Source organism: Periplaneta americana, chromosome 9 (genome assembly GCF_040183065.1).
Source record: "Periplaneta americana isolate PAMFEO1 chromosome 9, P.americana_PAMFEO1_priV1, whole genome shotgun sequence".
NCBI lineage: Eukaryota > Metazoa > Arthropoda > Insecta > Blattodea > Blattidae > Periplaneta > Periplaneta americana.
The window spans coordinates 85,079,029-85,103,132 of record NC_091125.1 but is presented as its reverse complement, the minus strand read 5'-3'; the positions used below and the strand labels follow the sequence as shown (position 1 = coordinate 85,103,132).

The 24,104-nt window shown below is 34.4% G+C and overlaps 1 protein-coding gene across 3 annotated transcripts in view; it reads right to left on the bottom strand.

Annotated features, from left to right (window-relative positions):
• LOC138706169 (zinc finger protein OZF-like) overlaps positions 1 to 24,104 on the bottom strand; it is a 42,057-nt gene that overhangs the window by 9,550 nt on the left and 8,403 nt on the right. For 2 of the 3 annotated variants that reach the window (XM_069835167.1, XM_069835169.1), the window contains exons 3-5: positions 20,917 to 20,996; positions 10,589 to 10,980; positions 1,396 to 1,505 (exon numbers count right to left, since the gene is read on the bottom strand). In XM_069835167.1, coding sequence (XP_069691268.1) covers positions 1,396 to 1,505; positions 10,589 to 10,980; positions 20,917 to 20,996 — 582 coding nt within the window. Of the gene's footprint in view, positions 1 to 1,395; positions 1,506 to 9,996; positions 10,981 to 20,916; positions 20,997 to 24,104 lie in introns of those variants that run through there. The other variant, XM_069835170.1, reaches the window with a different exon arrangement.

Here is a 24,104-nt window from a genome sequence, read left to right as displayed (position 1 = left end):
TACATTAATAATCTGTGTGTGATGTGTAGCTGTATTTGTAACAATACAGTCTACTGTTTTCTGGCTTCTTATGTTTCCTTACGTGTTTGTGTATTGTTAGATCAAATGTGTTACAGACTTCTACAATATTTGTAAGACTTGAGATTTCCCAGCATTGGACATGGAATAACTCTTCTCGGGTTATCAATTCCCGAAGAAGATGGCAGAGCTAGTTATCGAAAGCTTGGAAGCAACAATCAACTCATCTGGCTGAAAACCCGAGAAGAGTTATTCCTTATACAATATTTATTTAGGCAGCAGAATTCAATTCATTTTTTTCCAATTTTCGTTAATTGTTAGCTCATTATATTTCTGTTGCCAATGTATAGGCAGCACTTTATCCATTCCTTGGCAGCTGGGTATTTAAAAGCCACCAGTATTCTGGCAGGTATTTTAAATAAAATCAAAATGCAAATAATTTGGAAGTAGGATTACAGCCTTTCGGAAAAACGTACAGGGATCCTTTTTTTTACTCCGTTACACATATATAAGTTAATGAAATAAAATCTGAGGAAATACAATTGAGATTTATGGTACACAAACATGATTTAAAAGTGAGTTTTCTCAAATAACATAATTTTTTTCCCATTATCATTTCATCAATACTTCATAATTTAAAATCTTTATTAGTAATGCAGAAAGAAATCTAAAAACTTTGCAACTTTCAGGTTTTATACAATAGCAACTCCTCCTAAAATAAACATTTCTTGGAACAAGTATCACAAAGCAGAAAAGGTCAAAATTTCCACCACTACACAACCCCATCATAAAGTAGTTGTTGTTTTCTAATGCCAGGCATTTGACAATAAAGTCATTTGACCTCTTGCACTCCAATATTTTTCAAAGATATTATCATGACCAGCCACTGAAGCACAGATTTTGAGGTGTTCCGAATCCATTTCTTGGTTTGAGCTGCACAATAGGCAGCCCCATCATAAAGTATAAAATCCTTAAATCAATGCCTCAGTCTTCATATCGACAGGCCAGTTCAAAAGAGAAACAACTCAAAATCAAAGTTTTGAGATAACTGCATTTTAAAGTTTCATATTGCAGTGAAAAGTCCAATGAACATAATTCTAATTGGAACTTATAGTATATAAGAAACAACATTAATAGAGTTTGAAGTAATTTCAATGATCCTTGGATTTTTCACAGGAACATGAACTTTTAAATGCAGTTATCTAAAAAAATGTGCATTTTGAGTTGGTCTGTCGATATGACACAATGGCAATGATATTACAGGGGGAATATATTGCATGATGTGCCATTCATTAACAATCTAAAATCTTCACTTGAAAACAAATTTAATTAAAAACTTCTGTCCTGAAACAACGCCTAAAACAACACATATCTCACCTCAATCTCGTTCTTCACTGTGATGAAGTTATTTTCGGCATCATAGCTCATCTCCACATCTGACAGTGGTTCATCTTTGATGTTAACTTCTACTTTAATGTCTTCAGTAACTGCAACAAACAGTAACAGTGTGGTATTTCTAATAGTGGATAAATATATTAGGATTCTGACATATTTTCGAGATATCCTATGTAAGCTACATGCAATACAGATCTAAAATTCTTATTTCCTTCATACCTACTAGGAAAAAAAATGTAATAGTAAATGAAACCGAATAGGGATGTGTGTGTTTATAATACATATACACTGTGTCCATAAAGTCATGGTACAGTTTCAAAATTATTTATTGGAATGCTCCTAAAGATTATACATTTCAAATACATGTTAAATAAGAGATCATTTCATAAAGTTTTCTCACATGTTCAGTGCACTTCGATGTGGCTTCCGTTTGTTGCCCTACACATATCTAATCAATATTTTAATTCATTCCACACACAACTAAGAACATCAGCTTCTCTTTTCAAACGATCAATGTTGTTGATGCCAACACTGTACACATGTTGCTTGACGTAACCCCATAAGTAGAAGTCTAAAGGTGTTAGGTCCGGGGATCTTGATGGCCATACCTTCCATCCACCGATGTCATATCCATAAACTCGCGAACAATGTTGGTGTAGTGTGGAGGAGCACCATCTTGTTGAAAGATGACACCTGCAAGTTGATCTTGAATTTGTGGCACTGCATACAATTGCAAGTTTTGCGTCCAATAGGCTGTCAGTTTTCTTCAGTTGCCAATCCCAGCAGTGAATGTTATTTTTAAGTGGTGGCTCTTCATTGTACATGCGACGATATTCACGACGAACAAGCGTCAAATTTTGCATGCCAAAGGACGCATTGAACTTTTCTCTGCATATCTTGACTAACTTGCGAGTTGTGGCGCGATTCGCTTCACTCACGTCACGTGAGTATAAATATCATCATTTGCTTTTGTTTCATTTAGCCATTATAGGTCCTGACCTAATTAGGAACATTAAATCCAGATGTTTGAGATGGACAGGGCATCTAGCATGGATGGGCGAATCCAGAAATGCATATAGTGTTAGTTGGGAGACCAGAGGAAAAAAGACCTTTGGGGAGGCCGAGACGTAGATGGGAGGATAATATTAAAATAGATTTGAGGGAGGTGGGATATGATGATAGAGACTGGATTAATCTTGCACAGGATAGGGACCGATGGCAGGCTTATGTAAGGGTGGTAATAAATCTGCAGGTTCTTTAAAAGCCATCTGTAAGTAAGTAAGTAAGTAAGTAAGCCATTATAGGTGTCTGAAACCGCAACATAATTTTTCAGACACAGTGTATATAAATTTTCCCTGTTGATGAAACCTGAAAGTAGTTCTCATCTGCGGAAGACGTGCCAACCGAACAATTTCGGCAACAGAGAAATTAGTTTGGCTCTCAAAAGGGGCTTCTCTCACAAACTAACTGCTGAGGAAAAATTGGAGATGAAGGACTTGGCATACATCCCGTTTTATGATTTTATGGCCCCACCTCAGGCAAGATTGGCAGGCTACTAAGAAAACACGAGATTAAGACTATCCATAAGCTGCCCACTAAGATCCAGAACTTACTGACAAGGGAGGGGTTTCAGCTCGAACAGGAATTTCGTACCCAAAATTAGTATACAGGCCCATCTTTACATCTCTGTAAATCTCCCAAAAGCATTCGTTTGTGTAATGTGTGGTTTTTCTGCTGGAACACTGTAAAAAATTGAGGGGGTGGGGTAAGCCAATCCTACTCACAATAACTTGCTGTGTTTGAGACAAAGTTTATATCCAGTTGGCATGTGCACCGTGTCTCTTGTTGCTTGGAAGAAAAGTAAAATGGATTAAAGGAAAACTCTAAACATATGGAATGTTTTAAATACATGGATATCTAAACTGACGAGAATGTATCCTAAAACAGATACGCTCAGTAGTGAAAACTACATGTTTCGTTTTTTTTTTTTATGGATATAACAGTTCAGAAACAGGAAAACCAATTGCATTTTATAAACGAATAACAATGGATAGGAGAGTGGACGAAGAAGATTTTGAGGAAGGCGAAGGATCTCATAATCTTACTCAAGATCAGGACTGTGCTGCTAGTGCTGGTGATGAAAATACTGTGCTCCGAATAGAAGTTAGCAGTTCTAGTGATTTTGAACCACCCTCAAAAAATAAACCAAATGTTAACAGCATAACAAAATATTCGGAAGAAACTCTTCAATGAATTTATGATGATTATCACAAAATACCACGAAGGGTAATATCTTATGCTGGTATCACCCTCGGTAGTGCAGTTGGTATAGCGCTGGCCTTCTATGCTCTAGATTGCAGGTTCGATCCCGGCTGAGGTCGATGGCATTTAAGTGTGTTTAAATGCTACAGGCTCATGTCAGTAATTTACTGGCATGTAAAAGAACTCCTGCGGGATAAAATTTCTGGGACACCGGCGACACTGATATAATCTCTGCAGTTGCGAGCGTCGTTAAATAAACCATAATTTATTTATTTATTTCTTATGCTGGCTTGTTGAAAAGACACCGATCTATTAAAGGTAAGTCAAATATTAAAGTAATTTCAGTGTTGAAAAAAAAAGGAAAGAAATGAGAAATGTTTTCGAGGAAATAAAGTAATTAAGGTCAAAGCTATAACAGATTTTGTTATATTTCAATTTTACAAGTCGAGAAATGAGAGAAAATGTGTGCCTTACTGGTATCTAACGTATTGGGCTCTGCAAAAAGCAAACAAAATATGACACATCAATTTCAAATGCTCTAAGTCTTTCATTAAATATCTAAAAAAGGAATATAGAATTTCTCGTAGACATGTAATAATTTATTTTACGACATGCAAAGTCATAAAAGAAGAACAAGAAATTCGTGAATATGGGAACCGTTTTGTAAGGGAAGTGAACCAGAAAATTGTGGATCTCCAAATACAGCCACAACTGCACTAGATCAATCGACATACAATATCATGCACAGTTATACATTAGATGTAGAACGTTCAATGAGTGGTCATCTATAAAAAAAATATATATATCTGTCTTCAAGAAAAAAGTATTGGTCCAAAAATAAGGAAGCAGGAAGGAAATAGCCTATATAATTAGAAGCTAGTGTGAGTGGTAAAAGTTTAACAACCATTTAAAACATTTTTACCCAGTGTTCTGTCTGAAAATTTTAAAGGTAATGAAAAGCGTGCAAATGGATACAACCTTGATAAATTAATAATTCCAAGGCATGGACATGGAATGTATGATCATTTCACCTAAAACAACAAAATATATACAGCCTCTGGATGTCTATTTCTTTAGACAATACAAAATAGCCTATATGCTAAGAGAATAACAGATTACATAAGAACTGTTGCTGAGAATCCAGAACTTAAATTCAGAAATCGAGTGTTTATAATGAAAATGCAGTCTGTTATTCATAAGTAGTTGTATGCTTCAGTATTCCTGGCAGCCAGCTCGTTACATGAATCCTGTACAAGTCCACTTCAAAAATGTAATTCAGGTGGCATTTGATTTTTGAACAGTGAAATGTGATGCTGAAGATGTTGCTTTTGCGTGTTGTGCTAATTGCTCTGCTCCATGCTGTTTCATGCATTTTAAAGAGAATACTCATGTAGCCTACATTTTTCAAGAAACGTATTGACTAACATCAACCAAATGAAGAGTTACACAAATTAATACTTTTCCAGTCTTCATCGCCATTGTGAGGCAAATCTCTCTACAAATTTCTGTTCGAGCCGAAATCCTTCCCTTTTGAGACCAGTTAAGAACGACCTTGGTCTTAGGATAGTCTATAAAATATCTTGTGAGTGGAAAAATACCACATTGGCCAGATGGGGCACACCATTATGGAATGTTGCAAGGAAAACCAACACAGTGTAAGACTACATTACTTCAATAAGTCGGCAGTATCGCAACACAGCCTGGAAAAGGGTCACAAGATAGATGATTTCAATGCAACCACTGTCTTGGGCAAGGCATCGGGCTACTGGAAACTGATCATCATGGAAGCCATCGAAATCTAACTAGATGGCAATAATTTCAACAGAGACAGGGGCCTACAGCTGAGTAGTGTGGATACCTGTAATCAACAAGCTTCAACCAGCCAGAACACTGCAGGTGGTCAGGACTAGAAACTAGCTCCTGAATGGTCCACAGCGGGAAGCCCTAATGACCGCTTATATACCAGCTAGAAATGGTCCCACAGCACTTCAATCCTTGAAGATGGCAAAGCTAGTCATCGAAAGCTTGGAAGCAACAATCCAACTCACCTGGCTGAGAAGAATTATTCCATATCCAATGCCGGAAAAATCTCAAGTCCTACATTCAAACTCCTTTTGCTCGAAGTAATATTTTTAACTTAATGTGTTTTGCTTGTAAACCAACAATAAGTTATATGGTCCACACCTGTGGAGTAGCGGTTAGCGCGTCTGGCTGCGAAATCAGGTGGCTCGGGTTCGATTCCCGGTCGGGGCAAGTTACCTGGTTGAGGTTTTTTTTCCGAGGTTTTCCCTCAACCCAATATGAGCAAATGCTGGGTAACTTTCGGTGCTGGACCCCGGACTCATTTCACCGGCATTATCACCTTCATCTCATTCAGATGCTAAATAACCAAAGATGTTGATAAAGTGTCGTAAAATAATCTACTAAAAAAAAAGTTATATGAAAATAATAAGTGATGGTGATAGACTATTCCAAAATGGATATGACAGTGAGTATGTAGCTCAGTAAGGCTAACCTATTTACAGAAGAGAGTTCATCCGTGGCCATTCATGCTTCATCCGCCATTTACCTATTGGTAGGCCTTAATTAACTTGATATTATTAAACAAGTCCATGTAATTTTCCCATTTCTGATATCAGTAGCCATATAGCTTATCGGCCATAATGAGCTGCATAATTCTATATAATTATCCAAAAATATAATATGCGGTAATTATGATGAATTATTATTCATGCTTGAAAATGGAATTAACCTAACCTGCTTTGAGGTACTTATATTTTTTTTATACTTTTGACTTGTTCACCCACATCTGAAAGCTACAATGCTAATGTAAGATCTATGAAGTACAATAAATGAAATTAATCATGGCATACTACCTGTGGGAAAATCGCAATAAGCAGAATGTAGAAGCTCCGCCCACCACCCCTTCCACTTTTCCCCTACTTAGCTCACCAGACACTCTACGTGATAGGTGGGTGTTGTGTCGAATGCACATTTCATGTGGGGTGGGGATAACTTCCCCTACTGGCGTTCTCTTTATTGCGATTTATCCCTACCGGTTACCTAATGCAAGAAAAACATGGGTCATCATGAAGTGGATAATGCTAATCGTCAAATACTTGACTACAATATACATACCTGATAAATTAACGAATTCATACTAATATCAAATACTTGACTACAATACATACTACCAGATATATTAACGAATTCAATGTGTTGCGTTCATATTATTTTTTTACAAAGGATGCTTTCACTAGATAAGTCACTATACAATACATTCTTTTGGATTTGAAACATACCGGTACTTTCGTGTTTAACTTTGATTTGAGAGTGTTTTGCATAGTCTTCGAAAACTGAGGGTACTGCGAAAGGTAAAAGTGTCGTCCTAATCGCACTTTTATTATAATCATCTTCCTTGAAATGTCTGCTGCAAACAGTAGGTCTTCCAATTGGCATCTTCGAATATCTAACTGCTTCTAGCCATTGCTGTCTGAGTGATTTATTGGATGGAAATTCGTGAAAGGAAACACCCTTGGTTGCATTTTTTGTAGATTTACAAAACGGAACACAACAGTACACCATTTCAATCTTTTACAATACCGGTAGCTTCAACAGATGGCATTAACACTACTGCATATTCGTTCACTTCCAAACACACAACTGAAGAAAATAAGGTTCATATGAAGCTACGATCACTTAGATATCTTAAGCGCTTCAATCTCAATGAAGGTTACGTAAATTAAGGTTATCACACTTTACTCCAAATCACTCAATATGCACTAAAGTTTTCTCAAGCTTTGTAAGTCATTTTGAATACTTTCTGGTATTATTTCTGCGGAGAAAGTAAAGCAAATGCAAAACGCAGATGGGCGGAAATGCTACAGTTACAGTGCTTCACGTTTCGCTTAAAAAAACCCGCAACGGACTATAGATCGAGAAAGCAGTGATAGAGCACGAGCTCGAGCTGTAGACCTATTACTGGTTCACGCGCAAAGACAATTTCGCCGCTAGGGGCGGTGCTTCGTACTGGAGAACCATTGGGCCCTATACTAAACTGGAGGCACAACGTTATTTTTATTGCTTACTGCGCATGATTAGATTAGATTAGATTAGATCTTTATTAGCCGATATCAACCTCACGAAAGACTCATTGAAACACATTAGTTAGTAAGAGAGAGAGCAATACCCTCACCAACAGTCACGCTTTCAGACAGGAAAGAGCATTGGGGTGGTGCATCCAGTTCAGTATAGAGCACACTGTGGAGAACAGAGTCAGTGTATATTGGATATACACACCGATTCTGCTGGAGAATCGTAGCACAACACAATTTTTCCCTTGAAATTATTCAAATCAGCTTCACAGAGAGCTATACCTGAAAGCCAGATTTGCAATCTACAAATAGTTACTGTGGTAACAACATACTGATATTTTCGGACAGTCAAGGTGCAATTCAAGCATTTGCAACTACCAGATCAATTCTAAATTGTTTTGGAATTGCCTACAAAATCTTACAAAACGCAGAATAACAATTGGGTGGGTGCCAGAGAATAAGGGAGTAACAAGATATGAGAAAGCAGATAGGCTACCCTTGCAAGGAAAGGATCTGCTGAAACATTTACTGGCTCTGAGACAGTATTGGAAATTCCTATCTTCACAATTCGCAAATCCCTTTATAAGTGGATTAGACATAACCACTACGTGGAAGAAAATCGCCACAGTAACATACTGATGAAGAAATCCACTTTATCACTTACCTACTGTGGATCTCCTAGATTAAATAGGCCCCAAGTGAGAATTGCAATACGACTTCTAAGTTCTAATGGACCATTGTAACCTGAGGAAACATCTACACAAGATGGGAATCCTCAAGGAAAATCCACTCTGCAGACTTTCTGGAAAAGGGAATGAAACAGTCTCTCTTCAAATGTGAAGTATTAGTTAAGAGGAGGTACGAACTTCTGAGAATTATTAACACTGAGAAGAATCTTCTTGAAAAGAATCTCGTGAACAGACTTGAATCTAATATGGAATAAAGATTTGTTCAACTAGAACCAATGACGATAGGAAATAATAAAAATACAATACACCTTCAAGGTTTCAGCTTATGGAATTATCACCCGATCCTATCTTTGAACACATCTAATCTAATATAATCTAATCCAACCCAATCTAATTCAACCTAAACTAACATAACGTAACCTAATCTACTGCTGTTTTATGACGTTTCAGCTTTACTTATTTTTTGTACAATATAAAGTCTGACACCACACGCAGCAGCTGTATAAGCTTTGGTTATTTTTTTTTTACTTGGTGATTTAACGACGCTGTATCAACTACGAGGTTATTTAGCGTCGATGGGATTGGTGATAGCGAGATGATATTTGGCGAGATGAGGCCGAGGATTCGCCGTAGATTACCTGACATTTGCCTTATGGTTGTGGAAAACCTCGGAAAAAACCAATCCAGGTAATCAGCCCAAGTAGGAATCGAACCCGCGCCCGAGCGCAATTTTGGATCGGCAGTCAAGCGCCTTAGCCGACTGAGCTATGCCGGTGGCTGCTTTGGTTCTGGCAACACTGTCAGACATATGACACATTGCATACTCTGACTCACGTGCTCTTTAAGAAAGTACTGATGTTATACACTATTCCTCTCATTTGCCTATGTAAACCCCCCTCTTAAGCTGTTTTTTTTTTTCCGATAATCCGCGAACTTGTAACTGAAAGTAAATCTATTTTGAATTCACTTTCGGGGAAAACAATGCTGACACATCACTCTAATGCAACCACAAAACTCAAGTAGGAGAAGATGTGCCAAAGGAGGGAATACTGAAAGCTGACCGTAAGGATTCTTGGAAGGTTGCTAAGTTAAAGAGCCTCGACTTCACTTAATATGTAGTGATACCTCCCACCATCTAAACCCACTAGACACTTCAATAGCCAATTCTAAAAACCTTCTGGTAAAGCTTACTACATATCAGAAACATTTTCACAGTATGCAGGCTTATGAATACCTTGAAACATTCACCAACATTACTAATTGTGCACAGCAACAATTCATTAATGTTTTAGGACCCATGATAAAAATAAAAATGTTTCCCACAGCTTTGTAGAGATGTTTTACCTTAGAACTTTCGTTTATGAGCTGTGCTTCTACAAAACAATCACGTAGGAATGGAACTGTAATAAAATATTTGTATCAGAGAAAAATCAATAACCTGTAACTTTTGCTTGAACTCGTAACAATAATATATAACACAGCAAAGAAAAATATTTAACAAGGGCTTATTACATTGCTGAAAAAAAAAAAGGCAGCAATAGAATTAAAATTGTTTTCTATTAATATACTTCTAAATAATAGACAATAGCCACTTCAAATTGCCTACATGAATGCATTTCAGTTATAAATAATGTTTCCTGGCATGTTTCAATAAACTCGCTCGCTCGATATAGCCTCGCTCACATATTTCACATTTAAAAGGTTTGTCACCAGTGTGAATTCGAGTATGAGTTATTAATGGTCTTCTATTTCTGAAACCACGCCCACAAACATTACATTTAAACGGCTTATCGTCTGAATGAATTTGGGAATGGTTTACAAGGTGTCCTCGCGAACCAAATCTTTTATCACAACTGTCACACTTAAATGGCTTTTCACCAGTATGAGTGCGGGCATGAATAGTAAGGGTTCCTCGCTGGCTGAAACCTTTTCCACAAACATCACATGTGAAAGGTCTCTCTCCACTATGTATACGAACGTGACTTACTAGGTGACCACGTACACTGAAGCTCTTATCGCAAATTTCGCACTTGAATGGTTTCATACCAGTGTGCATACGAGTGTGACTCGTTAGGGAACCTTTTTGACAAAAGCCTTTCCCACACGTATCACATATAAATTGCTTCTCACCTGTGTGAAGGCGGATATGGTCTTTAAGAGTACTTCGTTTACAAAATTTTTTTTCGCATATATCACACTTATAAGGGTTGTTATCAGAGTGAATGATAGTGTGGCTAATAAGGGCTCCTCGGTGACTGAAGACTTTACCACAAACATCACATGTAAACAATTTCTTTTTCTCTCCCTCCACACACAATGATTTTCCGCAAGCTTTGCGACTAGCACCATTTTTTTCATGTTCACTATTACTAGAAATATCACGTTTTAATGGCTTCTCCTGACTGTCTTCTATTCGATTTTCTATATTTTTATCGTCTTCCGTGTGAAAAATGATCGATAAAAATTTCTCTACACCATGAGTGGTGCCACTTAAATCATCATCTTGTTCACAGTCGGAGTTCCTGTGAAAAGGTCATTCGTAATTAATATTTACGAGTAAATTAATAATGCTTTCACGCTTACTGTATATACAGAGTTTTAAAAAAAGTATGAAATATTACTCGTAACTTTGTATGAAAAGGAAGGATTTGACAAATAGTTATTTAATTACACACTACATTACTTTTCACATATCTAAAATCTCCATTAAATTTTTTGTATGAAAAATAACATTGTACCAGGTTGTCACTTAAGTGTTTTACAATTCATTTTGATTTTCAGATAAATCTATTCAAGTTAATAAATTTATTCAAATGTTCAATCATATGATTTATCAATTTGCAAATTTCATTATTTGCTAATACATCTTGAAAAGATATTCATGAATGTTTTTGCCTGTACGGCATAATCAGATATTAAAAGATTTGACGAAATCTAAACATAAGTGCATTAAGTTGTACACAGTAATATGCATAACAGTGGTTGAATGATTATTCATGGGTTTTATGTAATGAAAAACTTATAATGGAAAAGAGTTCAATTTTGAATAACTTGTCTAATTTGTAGATTTTCCGAAAAATGAAATGAAATTTATGATTATGAAATGTGAATATTAATACATATAACTCATGTTACATTTTTGTTAGATGTCATTTACTGTATAAATAAAATTGTTAAAATTGATGAGATATAAAATGTAAAATATATAAAATATGTACTTTAGGTCTATTTAAGACAAATCACATGGTGTAATGCAAACTATTACTGATGTAGTTAAATGGTGTGTGTCATATGCAATACACTTGTTGGAATCTTCTATAGTGACTGTCATCAAGTTCTTGAATTATATTGTGTGCATATGAAGTGAGTATAACATTTATTCATATTATATGTATCAAGTTTGCTGATCGTTTTGCATTTTGATCGTAGAAAATGAAGGCCTGTATGTTAAGGGCGTAATTAAATATGTGTTTCGAAGAATCTGTATGATGGTTGTACCATAATAGGATGAAAAGTTTAACTTGGTTATGGATGTGTGCACTGGAGTGTGTAATGTGTTCTTGTTGCTGGTTCAATGCGTACTACCTGTAATTGTTTTTGATCTTTCAGATTTTGGCTTTTTTTATATTTGTTGTGTCTTGAAAGCTAGTACTATTTTCGAAACTAAGTATTGTGTTATGTTTATATCTGAGTATATTTCATTTAAACAAACAATATACCTGTTATTGAGTCCTAATTCTGTTCCCATAACCAATCATCCTTTCAATGAGGAAAACCATAAGAAACATTTTTCGGTTCAGAAATGAAATAATTTTATTGTTGATTTATTGTAGTGACTTTTCTGTACACATCAATAGTTGTTTAGTTACATGTTCCTATCAAGCCCCTACAGTCTCGGCTGCGCGAAACGAGGAAACCGGGGCAAATTGAACGCTGCGCTTGCCGCCATATTGTTGGAGAGCAGACAAATAATAGCAGTGCGTAAATCACGCAATTTAACGCTGTGATGATCTAACATTGACATATTATGGCCATTTTCGACGTTTAACGTAAAATTAGGACGAAATAAACATATTCAAAGTTTCATTGATATGTGTTAGAACATTAAAGAAAAGAAAATACGTATGCAGCAATTTATAGAAAACATACTGATACATCCATAAATAGGCCTACACAATACACATTATAGATTGTATAATTTTACGATAATCAGCAAATTGTTAGGTTTCAGAGAATCTAAAATTATATTAACATATTAACTCTTAGATCACAAGACACAAATATATGCACCTTGATTACACAAGTTCCTGTTATAATCAAATTCCTAAGTGAAATAAATATGCGATAATCAGTATAGACTTGTTGTTAAGTTTTAGAGAATCAAAAATAAATTATATTACCGGTACTTTTAGACCACAGGACATAGGTAATCTGGCAAAATATAATATGCGAAGGTAGCCAAATTACATTGAATTCATTCTTCAATTAATAAAGGGAATGCTATCAATTATAAAAAGTATTGGTACCTAATACATTGCAAACAATAGGTAACGTGAAGACCTAAAACTAAACAATCACTTTATGCAAGATAAAAAAAAACCACATACTTTTTATGTGTGGATTGTTTACATATTGTATTTTTATTTTAAATAAATAAAATAGATATATTATCATTGCTTGCGGAGTGATGGTACATAATTTTTATGCACATATGCAATATCAATAAGATGCCATTCCTTGCTTTTGTTAATAAAATATATCCGGCAAAATGTAAAAGAGTTATTTATAGGTGAACTCTGAATCATAAATTCACAAAGGAGGCTTAGCTATTATAGCTATTTATTTATTTATTTATTATCTGTATATTTATTTATCCATATATGGATCTTGAATGAAAGTTTATTATCTTGCAGATAAATTCATTTACATAATAAAAACAAAAAGTTACCTTTCCACTAATGTTTTAACATCTGATGTGTAAGTCTAAATAATTCACTCATTGGGATTTCTCTACAGTCAGATATATCTGTACTAACAATTAAGTATTCTTTATTGTCGTAAACTACTGATTGATTTTTAATGATATTGATATTGTAACAACAGAGATAATATTATATCGTACCTTTTGCAAATAGCTTGGAAAATTAAACAGGGATGGTATTATCGCCGCGCTCTCATGGTTAGCATTCGGCAGGTCTTTGAGCGGCCTCATGCGTTCGGCAGGTCTTTGAAATTTAATTGTATTATTGTTTTCAATTTCTTGTGTCGCCGCTCCAATCACTCGCCTCAATTTCAATAATGCAACCAATAAGCTGCTTCAATTATTATTAAATGACACTTACTTGTCTAATCCACGTAGACTAAACCCGAGGTTGCAATGTCTTGTGCTGAGGACGAACATTAAGGTATGTGATTAAAAATTATTATTAAAGAGTTATTATTAAGAGTTAAGAATGTCAACGTACTCGTATATGAAATAATAATAATAATAATAATAATAATAATAATAATAATAATAATAACAATAATAATAATAGCCATTTAACAATATAACAAACTAGTGCTTATTCTTATCGAGAAAGTAGACGTGACAACGTGACGCTTAGAGTGAAACCTACAGAGCAACAATCGGTCGGCAAAATTATTTTTTTAAACCACACCGCACGTTATTGTATGATGCCGACATGTTAAGCATGAGTCCGCGGCGATAATATATCATCTTTCAAAATTATATTGCCATTACTTTCACACTATTCACTAAAAACACCCGAGACAAAACAAAGGACAAGTATGACAATCGTGTTTACCGCTCTATTTCTACCAGTAGCATGGCGGCGTAAACATGCGCAGACTGGTTTCAATTTTGGACAGCACACCAGCGCTCTGTGTGAGTCTAGTATACTATTATAACGTCTTTGGTTCCTATCTACATGAATACAGCCACTTATTTTGTTTAAGGTTTTAATACTGCTGAAAGGAATTTCATTAATATTTAAAAGAATACTTAATGACATGAATGAAATATTTATGATTCAACACATAAAATGTAGAGTAGACTTAAAATATGTAAAAATTAGTTTAGGTGTCATTAAAAAAAAAATTCTCTCACCTTTTTGCACAATTGATTGTTTAATGCTGGCATAATACTACTTCTTATAACTTTTATATATAATATTTTATGGTAAAACTAAAATTATAAATTTATGAGTAATATTCCATACCTTTTTTTGCACTCTGTATATCATATTATGTCAAATGAAGCCAGAAATTTTCCATTCTCTTAAAAGTGTGGTAAGAAATTTGAACAAAATTAATTTATAAGATTTATATCTTACCAATTCGCATTTAATAAACACTACTCAAACTCTCACAGATTACATCCCAATATCAAAAAAACTGACAAATTTATCAAAAGAGAATTACATTAAAATAATAAAAACAATATTACTAGTACAAAACCTGAAATATTTCATCAAAATTTTACTTCCAAAGAATTAACTCTAGCTATACAAAATTTAAAAACCAAGAAATCTCCTGGCCTCGACAACATTCATTCCGAATTTTTTAAACATCTGGGGGAAAAAGCCAAGTCTGTACTTTTATCCATTTTCAATTTATCATGGAACACCTCAATTCCTGCAGCTTGGAAAATAGCAATCATTGTACCAATTCACAAAAAAGGGAAACCTGCTCATGATGTTAATAGTTATCAACCAATAGCACTATTAAGCATGATAGCAAAAACCATGGAGTCCATGACCTCCAACAGATTAACTTGGTATTTAGAACCCCAAAAGCATGATAGCAAAAACCATGGAGTCCATGATCTCCAACAGATTAACTTGGTATTTAGAATCCCAAAATCTTTTATCACCAAGACAAGCCGGTTTTCAACAACTACACACTACCAATGAACAAGTCATACGCCTCGGCCAAGAAATAAAAGACAGTTTTAACAAGGAAGAAGATACCTTGGCAATATTTATTGACTTTCAGTTAGCATATGACTCTGTTTGGAGAAATAAATTATTACTAAAACTCCAGAAATTAGATATCTCCAGCAATATGTTCATATGGATATCAGAATTCCTTAGTCAAAGATTCATTGCCACCAAATTCAATAACTCACTTTCTAGTTACAGACAAACATATCGAGGTCTACCTCAGGGCGCTGTCCTCAGCACAACTTTATTCAATATTTATATAAATGACTTACCTCCCTATTAGAGGAATCAAACATGAAAACAACACTATTTGCAGATGATATAGTTTTGTGGACTTCCGGATTTTACAGACATAGAGACAAAATTCAAAATTCTGCTCTTAAAGCTCTAAATCAACTACATGAATGGAATACATCAAATTTGATGACACTCAATTTAAGCAAACGTAACTACCAAATATTTTCACTCGGTAAAAAAGAAAGAGAATTCAATATCCAATACAATGGCCAACACCTTCCTAGGACTTATGAATCCAAATATCTTGGAGTTATTTTCGATAGTAAGTTAACATGGAGCAACCATTTGAAATACATTTCTGAAAAGCTCGTAAAAGATTCTTCCTTCTAAAAAGACTAGCAGGAAAGAAATGGGGATGCTCTAGGAATACTTTGTACACTACATACAAAATGTTTATACAGCCAGTGCTGACATACTGTGGAGAAATTTTAATTACTTCACCTTTCATAAACGAAATAGAATATGTTCAAAACCAAGCTCTCAGGTTCATTACTGGTGGAATCAAAACAACGCCAATAGATTCTATGAGATTTCTCACTAATATTAACAGCATCAAAATGACAAGAGAAGAAAAAGCACTGATTCAATATGAAAAACTTATCAGATTACCAGGAAACAATTGGCATTCATACAGTCCTCTCTGTAGATTGAAAACTCAAAAAAGTTTCATATCCATTGTTCAAGAATTAAAACAGAAAATCAATATCCCGAATTTAAAAGAAAACTTACAAATTAAACCAAACCCTTTAACTCTATTAAATATAGAATATAATCTAAATTTAACAGAAGAAATACTGAAATCAGAAGTAAACACTGAAATACTGAAACAATTGTCTTTAGAGACAATTAATATTAGGTACCCTCCACAAAACTGGCATCATTTATACACCGACGGATCCTTGATCTCCAGAGAACAAGGTGCAGGTGTTACGTGCTGTCTCTTCTCACTTTATAGATCTCTTGGATATGGAACAACAAGTTTTGATGGTGAAATCATTGCAATAAGTGAATGTCTCAGGAATCTTCTATGCCACATCAATAAATTTAGGAATGCAGTTATATTGTCAGACTCCAAAGCAGCTATTCTATCGTCTATCGTCTCTAAACACACACCTTCATCTCAAACAGCAGAAATAACTAAAATGCTCTCTCAATTAATATCACTCAATAAAAGAATTGTTTTCCAATGGATACCATCCCATTGTGGAATCCTGGGAAAAGAGAATGCGGATGCTTTAGCAAAGAAGGGCAGCACTGCTACTTACAGACCTGTTACTAAATCTATGTATTACTCTGTGAAGAGATTTATTAAATCTACATACTTAGACTTCAACAAACAAAATTTGATAACTCAATCCCAAGGAAAAAAATGGAACTCTCTGCATCAAAATCCACAGTTAATTCCCGATTTACCACGAAAATCGTCTGTAGCTGCATTCAGATTGTCCAACCACCTGCATAGAATTGGAATATATCAGTCCCCTAACTGTCCATTGTGCAACTCAAATCAAGAAATGGATTCGGAACACCTCAAAATCTGTGCTTCAGTGGCTAGTCATGATAATATCTTTGAAAAATATTGGAGTGCAAGAGGTCAAATGACTTTATTGTCAAACGCCTGGCATTAGAAAACAACAACAACAACATATCTTACCAATTTAACATAAAGGGCAGAAACCTGGATCATATCAACAAGAGATTTAAAACAGAGTGGAAGTAACCGAAATGACATTCTTGAAACAAGATAAAATTACCAGAAGAGAGAAAATCAGAAATAAGTGAGAGGAAACCTGGAACAAACTCAATACAAAAGATGCAGTTGCAGTTAATAGGTCCATCTCCACGCAGTACCAGTACATCCTGAACAACTACTTTGTGATAGCAAAGTAGTTTGCAAACTTGGCACTGCTCTCAGAATGCTCAAAATAAATATGAAAAACAGCTCATAATGGTAGAGAACGAATAAACTACTGATTAAGCAAATCAGATCTTTTCAGAAACCTCCAGTGATATGCAGGAGGCATAGAAATCAGAATTTATTGAACATAATCCTACCAAAAAAAATTATAAGGCCATCACTATCACAGGAGCAAATCTCACAGATCATAAATTGATTCATTACCACATAGCACGATGTAAATCATATCCCCTACAAAACCACAGAAAAACAGTCCATAGAATATTCGTTACCATAACAGGCAAACAGGCTGTGAACGAAAAAAAAAAGTGTGTGCACGCACGCACGCACGCACGCACACACACACACACACACACACACACACACACACACAAACAAACAGACTGGCGATAGAGCATAAATAGCTGAAAAAAATCAAATTATGTTTTTCTGTAACTGTCAAGATTTTCCCAGAAAAGATGATTTATGAGTATAACTTTTCCGCAAATGAGAACAGACAATCATTATGTATTTCGCCTGATATGTATGCTGAAGCAATTGTTTGTTACTCTGTTGTGTATTGGTATGTGTTGGGTGCAAGGTCATTGCCAATGGCATTCACATTCAGTCGAAATAATAATAATAATAACAATAATAATAATAATAATAATAATAATAATAATAATAATAATAATAATAATAATAATGTTTATTGTAAGAAAAATATAATGCAAAGAAATTGTAAATTAACAAAATTCTAGCACTTCCTTGAAAGAGAGTGTTTTCGTGCTCAGGGAAGGATTCGATACAAATGTAAACAAATATTAGACTACTATCAATCTTGAAAACATGGTATTTTACCCAGCTCCTCAATTACACTCTGGCATTACTACAAGTGTTATGAACAGGGGCGGCTGCGGAGCTGCAGCACCCCCAGACATTTGTGACTCTTATCTCGTTTTATGTTGTGAAATACATTTATTATACAGTCTCTATTTAGCGGCTCAAATTTAAAAAAAAAATTTCGCTCTCATTGACATGCACGCAATCGTTAGTGAAGTCACTTCCTCCCCTGGTGCTGCCAGAGCGAAACGAGAGACAAAGACGGATTGGTGAAGCCACTTCCTCCCCTGGAGCTGCCAGTCTCGTCTTGGATGCTTTGCGCGTTAGTTTTACCCCTCCCCCTGTTGCCCCTCGCTGTGAATCCAGAGTTTCCAGGCGCTGCAATATTTGCAGCAGTTTGTCAGTAGCACGGAGTTTTAAATACATTTTCTTTAATGTTGTGAGTATAACAAGTGCAACAATGTTTAATTCTGTACAATATTTACGGTCTATTCAGTTCAGTACCTTAACAATTCAGAAGAAATGTGAAATTAAGTGCCCATAAGTTGAATCTCATAATGGAAAGAGCCGCTAAACAAAATAGCCTACAAAGCTCGCATATTTTTTGCTAATTTATCCAGTATCCCTGCTTTCTTCTCTCAATCTCTACACAGCTGTATTAGATTAATGTGTTTCAAAGACAATTCCATCAGCTGGGGCAACAAGATGGAGTTTTAAAATAAGAATAGTAAATGTTCATGAGAAGAAGGAGCCATTGCTAGAATGTTTTCAAACCATAATGGAATCTGAAACATCTAACAACATCACAATAAATGAGGCAAGCGCCCTGGTGCGTACTCTTGAAGATCCTGAATTCAATTTCTGGATCAGTTTTTTCATTTATTGATGTATCATGTAGATATATTATACAACCAACTACAATATCGCCAGTTAGATATTTCTAAGGTTCAAATCTGTATATAAAAAAATTAAATTGTGGTTCATTTCACGACACTCGCAACTGCAGGGGTTATATCAGCATCGCCGGTGTGCCGGAATTTTGTCCTGCAGGATTCTTTTAAATGCCAGTAAAACTACTGACATGAGCCTGTCTCATTTAAATACATTTAAATGCCATCGACCTTGACCGGGATAGAACCCGCAATCGACTATGCTACCGAGGCCGACTCTGCATATCAAGCTTTGTTAATTCCATATAGACAATACGGAACAGTGCACAGTTGAGTAGTGAGATGTGTGAAAATGGAAACTCCAAAAAGCGTTGTAAGGTCGAAGGGATTCAGACAAGGGTTGCAGCAGTCAATATCACACAAGCTAACACCCGATTCCAGTTCATAGATCATCTGATATTATCTTCTCTTTTGTTTCAAGAAAAATTTGAATGCTACAGAAGCTCATTTCCTGAAAATGACCTAAATGTATTTGTGAACCTTTTTCCAATGTTCGATAAAGACAAACTAAAAACGAAACTCACTGTGTTGTATCAGAGACAAGAATTCATAAATATCAGTGACGCAGTCAAGCTCTTGCAATTTCTTCTATTTGAGAACTTGCAGGCCTCATTTTCAGAAGTTATGAAACTACTATGCATAGCTATCACCATACCAATGACAACTTCCGAACCAGAACGTTGCTTTTCGTGTTTGAAGAGAGTAAAATCCTATCTCAGAAATACAATGAGAGAAGAGAGACTGACCGCATTAGCTATGTTTTCCATTGTAAAGACTATGTTAAACGACATATCTGATTTTAATAAGAAGATGATTCAAAAGTTTGCAACCTACAAGACAAGGCGCATGGAACTAATATTTAAATAAGGTAAGTTGCATGGTTTATTTTTGTATGCAGCCCCCCTGAATTCAATACCCAAGAGCCGCCACTGGTTATGAATACAAAAATCATGTAGCACTCAGATCAGCTGAAGAGTTTAAGAAATTCTATACATTATGACACGTCCAATATGATGGCGTCTGGAATATATAATAGCAGCAGCAGTAGTTTATTGTTATTGTTGTTGTTGTTGTTGTTGTTATTGTTATTATTATTATTATTATTATTATTATTATTATTATTATTATTATTATTATTAACTGAAATGTACTATATGTGATTCTCATTATCGTTCTTATTCATATTAATATCTTATAGTTAGTAAATAATTGTATAACATTGGCAGTTTTAGACAAAAATAATACCACAAAAGAATACAAGTTCTGTTAAAATGTAAGTTTAAATGTAACATGGTTCCGAAATAACTTTTGCATATGACTGAAATTATGATATGATATTGTAAAGCTGAAAGTAACTACCGATACTTTTCTTCCAAAAGAATTTTATTGGTCTTAAAAATCCATTAATTACCCTCAAACAGATTTGAATTGTATCTCACATCTAATGGTGAGCAGCCAAGGAAAATACTTGAGAAAACGTATTATCTAATATCTATTTAGACTGAGATAATTTATTGTCATGCTTACCTAGGCGAATATATCTCATCATCCATTGTCCCTTCTTCCTTCAGCTCCTCCTTCATTGTGGAAATGTTCCATTCTTCTTCCTGTTTCCAAAACAAATATCTACAACTTAATTTTTGAACAGTACATAAAGTTCACAAATTCATTTTCAGTCTTACTACAATGATTAAAGTAGGTACGAACATAATGAAGAGAAAGCATTATAGTTGCTCTGAAGTTTATCATATGTAACTTCAATGAAGTTAATCATTTATAGCAATGGCCTCATGCTGTTGCTCTGCAAATTATTTAGTTTCATTTTTTCTACACTGTACCTGATTTATCTACAGTGTATTAGAGGACCCCACAGTCTTAAGAGACATTGTCTTGCAGATTTTTCTGCAATCCCGTCAAGATGATGATGATGATGATGATGATGATGGTAGTAGTAGTAGTAATAATAATAATAATAATAATAATAATAATAATAATAATAATAATAATAATAATAATAAATTATTAAACAATAAAAATTTAATTCCAGAATGTTCAAGAATGAAAGCTGTGGCTCTTTTTCGATTATATATGGGACAAGATTGTTTGGCCGGCCATCTACATAAAATAAATATTTTTCCTACTCCTAATTGTTTACTTTGTGAAGAAGATAATACCACAGTCTAGTATATACAGTCACGAAGCTTGAATTTATGAGGGTACTAGAAACAATAGACTGTGCATGTACTAATTCGCATTGCCTGTGATGTGGTGATAGTAGCAATCCTAGTGGTTAGGAACTATCTATGGATGCATATTTACTACGTATTGAGCTTCGTGACTGTATATGCTAGACTGTGATACCATTATATCTCAAGAACTGTAAAAAATTTAACAGCTACACATCTGTCATTACAATACTGGGAAGCAAGAAGGCAAATGGAAGAACTCCGATATGCTGAGCAATATTAACCAACCGACCGACCAATAATAATAATAATAATAATAATAATAATAATAATAATAATAATAATAATAATAATAATAATAATAATGATAATAATAATGATAATAATAATAATAATAATAATAATAATAATAATGATGATAATGATAATAATTTATTTTATTTATTTATTTATTTATTTATTTATTTAGAATATTAACGTGCAAAACAACAGCACAAGGCCAATTACAGTTTAGCACGATACAGAACAGAACAAAACGACAAATGATGATGAGAATGAATGACAGAAAATAGGAATGAGATAAAAATACAAACAATATATTAGCCTACATAAATCATTGACCAAATGCAACAAAGTAAGATAGCACAAATAATTATTAAAATTAGTTCAGTGAGATAATTAAAAATAATGGCAATTAAATATAATGAATGACATAATGAATAGATATCAAAAACAGTGCATACAAATAATTATTAAAATTACAGTCGAATACAAATAAACAATAATGACAAATTGAATAGATAATTATAAAAATGCATGATACAGGAAAGCTAAAAACAACACAAACGAATGAAGTTAAAATGAATATGCATAATATAAGAGTAGCAAACAACAAACTATACATTAAACGGATCTGAATTAATATAATGGGAATTGGCAGCTTTAATGCATCTAACAACTGGAGAGAGAGATTTAGGCTTATAGGTATAACAAATTTTATGAAATCTTAAACCATTTGTAGGGACCCGAAGGTAAATATTGCTTATGAAGGATTCACAATCAATATTACCCTTTAAGGCCTTACAAAAGAATAAATAGTCAAGTTCAAGATATCTAGCATAAAGGCTAGAAAAGTTAAAATAATTATATGTACGCTCATAATTGAAAACAGAAGAATTTGGCAAAAACCTAAAGGCACATAGGGACATAAATTTTCTTTGGATGATTTCTAATTTAGCCGAATCAGTAGAAGTAATATAATTCCAAGCGACAGATGCATATTCTATAGTCGCGACGCTGTTATTCCCGGCGTGACTCCTCCTCTTTGTTTACATCTTAGGAAGTGAAGGCTCTATAAAGTATAGGTAGGTAGTATCGTTCGCCATTTTTGTTCTTTCGTTGCCGAGCTACCAGATGAGGGATCTATTTGCCACACCGTTAAACATTGTCATGTTGTAGCTCCTATGATAATAAATCAAACGCATTGTAATTCAGCAAATAACGTCCTCGTGTGCTTTCTGCAAACGCCAACGAAAGAGCCAAAATGGCGGGCGATTATATATTAAGTATTTATCCAGCCTTAGGAAATGCTTTACATCTTCATCAGCGAATCACAAGAAGCATGCGTTTAAATGTAGCCGACCTGCAACGTGATTGGCTGCCGGAAATTAGAGTGACGGGACTACAGTTTAGATCTGATTAATGTATAGTATAGAATTACAAGAGTAGTTGACGTAGAAAAAGAATAAGTTATAGACCTTGTAAGTCCGAGCATTCTAATGGAATGATTATAAATATGTTGGACATGATTATGAAAATGTAATTTGGTATCGAGTAGAACTCCCAGGTCTCTAATACAGTCTTTCCTTATTATGTTGATATTATTAAGAATGTAATTAAATTTAAGAGAAATGGTTTTTCTAGAGAAGGAAATGACAAAAGTTTTCGATTCATTAATTTTGATTCCATTATCAGCAGACCATAGCTCAATAGCATTTATATCATTTTGCAAGGTTACACAGTCTGCCAGACTATTTATTTTGCGAAATATTTTAAGGTCATCGGCAAATAAAAGGCAGTTAGAACTTACTCTTTTACAGATGTCATCTATGAATAATAAAAATAGTAGAGGCCCCAAAGTGGAACCCTGTGGAACTCCGCATAAAGTAATATAAGGATCAGAATAAGAATTTACAAGTCTAACACAGGATTGTCTATCTTTTAAATAATTTTCAAACCAGCCCAGGTAATTAGTGGCAAGACCAAAAGAGTTTAAATTAATCAGTAACATATTATGGGGAACAACATCAAATGCTTTGCTGAAGTCAAAATAAATGGAATCAATTTGATCCTGAGTTTCAACTATAGGCATAACATAATTGAGATAAGATACTAAATTAGTAGTCGTAGATTTTCCTTTAGTAAAACCATGTTGGGCCGAATTGATTTTGTTTTTCGCGTGAAAAGAAATATGTTTATGAATTATTTTTTCAAAAATGTTTGAGAAGTTATTAAGTATGGAAATAGGTC